Genomic DNA, 4819 nt, shown 5'->3' with positions numbered 1-4819 from the left:
AGACTGGGAATTGATAGATAAAGCAAGTGTGAACAGTTTGTACAACGGTCAAGTATCCGCATACTGATGTACTTATCCTATATGCTGTGGCCCTCTCTAAGCACAATAGAAACACAGGAACTGAACCAGTCCCCACACATACAAACACCTTTGTCCATCATGAATCTAACTCGAGGTTTTACCCTTTATTCCACAGAAACATTAAATTAAACCCAGTTAAAACTATACCTTATTTCTAATGTTTACCAATCCAAACATAAATCTCTTAAAACTATTGTTGTTTTCCTAACACATTTGGAACAGTTTATGGCAGATATTAATTAATGGAGGAATTAATTGTGCTAATCAACAGATAAATAAAGAATTTCTTAAAAGATACATCAGAGAATTCCGCCCTATCCTGGTCTGTGTCAAATTTCATGTTCCATATGAACCTGCTCTCGTCCAATCAGCATCCATTTTATTCCTTTCTCCCTGATGTGTTTATCCAGCTTCCCTGTAAATGTATCAATACCATTTTCCACAACAACTCCCCGAGTTCCACATTCCCACCATTCTCTGAGTAAAGACATTTCTCCAGAATTCTCTGTTGGATTTATTAGTGATGATCTCTTTGGTCACATGCTCTGGCTGGCCCCACAAGTGGTCTTACCTCCATTCACCCTCCCAAACCCAGACATAATCTTAAAGACAACTACAAACATACAAAGATATGAGTAGAAGCAGGCCAATCGGTCCCTCGAGTCTGCTCCACCATTCAATAAGATCGTGGCCAATCTGTTTGTTTTGAGTTCCATATTCCTATTCTACCTCTGATAACTTTTGATTTCCTTGACTAACAAGAATCTATCTATCTCTGCCTTAAAATTATTGTGACCCCGCCACCACCATTTTCTGAGGCAGAGAGCTCCAAACCCTCTGAGAGAAATAAATTATCCTCATCTCTGTCCGATAAGGACCATCCCTAATTTTTAAACAGTGCCCCTAGTTCTGGACTCACCCACGGGTGGAAACATCCTTTCCACATCCACCATGTCAATACCATTCAGGATCTTACTCCAAACAAGCCACCCCTCACTGTTCTAAACTCCAGAGGAAACAAGCCAGTCTATCCAATCTCTCCTCATAAGACAACCTACTCAGTCCAGTTATCAATCTAGTAAATCTCTCTGAACCGCCTCCAAAACATTTACATCCTTCCTTAAATAGGGAGACCCACCACAGCCTCCGCTTCCCTCAGGGGAAGCAGAGGTGGTGGTGGGATTCAAACCTGGGTCCCCAGAGCATTACCTAGGTCTCTGGATTATTAGCCCAGCAAGAATACCACTACGCCATCACCTCCCCCAAATTGAATGGTTAGATCCTCTCTCGTTGGAGATAATCATTGCCTGACACTTGTGTGGCATGAATGTTAATTGCCAATAATCAGCCAAAGCCTGAATATTGTCCAGGTCTTGCTGCATTTGGACAGGGACTGCATCCAGACATGAACCTCACTCTGGGGTATTCTATATAAACCAGACAACGTCTTTGATTAGGTTCCAGCCTGGAGCTCACTCGCGTGTTTCAATAGTTTACAATATAACTGACATGTTAGGAAATATTAAACAGATTGAGACTCTCTAGAACAGACCACATCTCACATACTGTCTGCAGTAAATGGTGAAATTTGAATTCAATAAAAATCTGGAATTAAAAGTCTAACTATGACCATGAAACCATTGTTGATTGTAGTAAAAATCCATCTGGTTCACTGATGTCCCTTTTGGGAAGGAAATCTGCTGTCCTTACCCGGTCTGGCCTACATGTGATTTCAGACCCACAGCAATGTGGTTGATCTCTCCTGCCCTCAGGGATGGGCAATAAATGCTGGCGACGCCCACATCCCATGAACGAATAAAGAGAAATGTGACCTTCGCTGAATCTGCCCACTAGTGAATAAATAATCAAGGGTTTCAGGGGCTTAAATATAGAATGACAGATTTTTAAAATTCTTTCATAGGACATGGGTGTCACTGGCTAGACCTGCATTCATTTTCCATCCCTAATTGCCCTTGAGAAGATGATGGTGAGCTGCCTTCTTGAACCATTGCAGCTATGTGATGTAGGCAAACCCACAGTGCTGTTAGGGAAGGAGTTCCAGGATTTTGACCCAGAGCCAGTGAAGGAACAGTGATATATTTCCAAGTCAGAATGGTGGGTGACTAAGAGGGGAACTTGCAGGGGGTGGTGTTCCCAGGTATTTAATATACACAGAGTGAGTTATAGATTCAGAAAGTGGTTTGAATTGCAACTTAAATGGGTGGCACAGTGGTTAGCATTGCTACCTCACAGCGCCAGGGTTCAATTCTGGCTTCAGGTCACTGTCTGTGTGTAGTTTGCACATGCTCCCCGTGTCTGCATGGGTTTCCTCCGGGTGCTTCGGTTTCCTCCCACAGTCTAAAGATGTGCAGGTTGAGTGGATTGGCCATGATAAATTGCCCCTTAGTGTCAGGGGAACTAGCAGGGTAAATACATAATGCTATGGGGATAGGGCCTGGGTGGGATTGTGGTTGGTGCAGACTTGATGGGTCGAATGGCCTCTTTCTGCACTGGAGGGTTCTATGATTCTAAAACTCAGCAGACATTAAATAAATGAATGTTCTGCATCCCTTTTTTTTTTGTTTTGCGTTGAAAATGAGAGTTTTTACATTGTAACGTTTCACAATAGTTAAAAAACCCCAAAGATTTTTGTTGAGATCACTGGGCCGTGAGTGTTGGAGGAGGGTAGATCCACAGAGACTTTGAGGCAGAGTGGTTCGCTGATTGGTTAACTGTTTCTTCACATCAGCAATGCACATTTCATTGTCTGATCAAATAACTCGTCTCTGCCTGTTTCTGAGTGTGGCTCGTTCTGTTCAAGCGGCCAATCACCGTTCTTTTAGTTGGTGGTTTTAGTTGCAGTTTCAGGACAGTTTATTTGCAGCCAGTCTCCTGGGCTGTGAGAGGGGGAAGATATTCTAATCCTGAACTCAGTCTGTGACTGAAGTCGTTTCCTATTCCTGTTCTTTAAAGTTTAATGGATTTCACTGTAACTTCCCGCAACAAAGAATCATAAAAGTTCAACGACTTCTCCGTAAACCAAACTCCCTTTCTGGAGGAAACAAATTCTCGTTACAGGAAACATCAAGAGATTAAACCAAGAAATACTTTTCAATTCAGTGGAGAGGCTTAACTAGAGGTTTCTCTGCGAATTCCGGGAAGTGTTGGAGAGAGGACTGCAGGTGTGAACTAACCCCTAATACAAAGACTGACCTCTAAGGGATTGGAGCTTTGAAACAACTGATCCTCGGAAGAAATTATTCCTGAGAAAAACTATCAGTACACTCAGCTGATTAATGGTGAGTCCTATTCTTAGAAGAAATTAATTCTGCCCCATTTTCCGTTGATAAATGATTAGACTGCTCCTATACCTTTGGAACAGTCACTAATCTGCTGTTGTTATTGCTCTGAATCTGGGCTTTGGACACCAGGGTGTGAGTTATGAACGAGAGCTGGAATGATTGCTTCAACCGCTCCAGTTCCGATGCATATTTTGACTCGCAGGAGGTGCTGATCAATTGGCTCTGTGCCCCGCTCTCCAGCATCATCATAGTGGGAAACCTGGTGATTATCACGGGGATCATCGGCAACAGGAGGCTTCACAACCCCACCAACTATTACCTGCTGAGCTTGTTGCTGGCCGACCTGTGCACTGGCCTCATCCTGCCCTCCTTCCCCAAGATGAGCTTCAACAGAGGCTTTGCCTTCCAAGTTTGTTTCTTCTTCCATCTCTTCCCAAACTTCATCTTCCTGTCTTTCCTCTCCAACTTGCTGATGGTTCACTACGACAGGTATGTTTGCATCATTCATCCCCTTCATTATGGGGCGGCCTGGATTCACAAGTATGTCCCCATCGTTATCCTGACTGCCTGGGTGCTGCCCTTGCTTTTCGCCTCACTGCCTCTGATTGGTTGGAAGAACTGGAGCCTGGGGCATACACCTTGCTGTTTCAAATCTGTATTCCCTTCAGCTTACATCTACCTGGAGATCTATGGTCTGCTCATCCCTTCCATCCTCGCCATCACTGCCATGAGTGGCCGAGTCCTCCATGTAGCACGGAGACAAATGAAAGCAATTAAGAAGCTTCACAGGGCAGTCCAGAGCGATTCAACCTCATTGGAGCGACAATTGGATTTTAAATACGCCAAGAGTGTCATTGGATTCTTCTTCATCTTCCTGCTTTGCTGGGTTCCCTACATGGTCTTCATCCAGGTCTCCTTCTTTGTGACGAATATTGGGTCCAGGACTCACATCATCCTGTCCTGTTTAGGGACCAGCAATGCGGCTCTGATCCCCTTCGTTCTGGTCATCAATAACAAAGAATACTTTGAACTATGGAGAAAAACTTTCCATCGATTTGGCCAATGTTGGGCCAAAGACACTAACCTCAACTGAAATGTTTGTTTTACTGTCTTAAAAGTCCATATAAAGAAAAGTAAGATGGATTATGAGAGTAAACTAGGCCAGAATATAAAAACAGATAGTCTAAGTGAGTGGGCAAAGGTCTGGAAGATGGTATTTTGTGTCGGTCTTCACAGTGGAAGACACAAATAACAGGCCAAAAATTGATGACAGGAAGGCTATGGCAGGTGAGGACTAGAAACTATCATTATCATGAAAGAGGTAGTGTTGGGCAAGCTAATGGGGCTAAAGGTAGACAAGTCTCCTGGCCCTGATGGAATGCATCCCAGGGTAAATGTTGGTAAATGTGAGGTCATCCATTTTGGTAGGAATAACA

The 4819-nt window shown here is 43.6% G+C and overlaps 1 protein-coding gene across 1 annotated transcript; it reads left to right on the top strand.

Annotated features, from left to right (window-relative positions):
* Window positions 1-3473: 3473 nt before the first annotated feature.
* Window positions 3474-4509, top strand: LOC144488117 (G-protein coupled bile acid receptor 1-like). Its single transcript, XM_078206137.1, has one exon. It carries the CDS (start codon window positions 3523-3525, stop codon window positions 4474-4476), a length of 954 nt encoding a protein of 317 aa, XP_078062263.1. The 5' UTR covers window positions 3474-3522; the 3' UTR covers window positions 4477-4509.
* The last annotated feature ends 310 nt before the right edge of the window (window positions 4510-4819 follow it).

This window comes from Mustelus asterias, unplaced genomic scaffold (genome assembly GCF_964213995.1).
Source record: "Mustelus asterias unplaced genomic scaffold, sMusAst1.hap1.1 HAP1_SCAFFOLD_1304, whole genome shotgun sequence".
NCBI classification, from domain to species: Eukaryota; Metazoa; Chordata; class Chondrichthyes; order Carcharhiniformes; family Triakidae; genus Mustelus; species Mustelus asterias.
Note: the sequence above shows the minus strand (reverse complement) of the source record. Positions and strands in the feature narration are given on the sequence as shown.

Excerpts from the sequence above, each read along its gene's own strand:
- LOC144488117 (XM_078206137.1), top strand. The coding sequence starts at position 3,523 with ATGAACGAGAGCTGGAATGATTGCTTCAACCGCTCCAGTTCCGATGCA.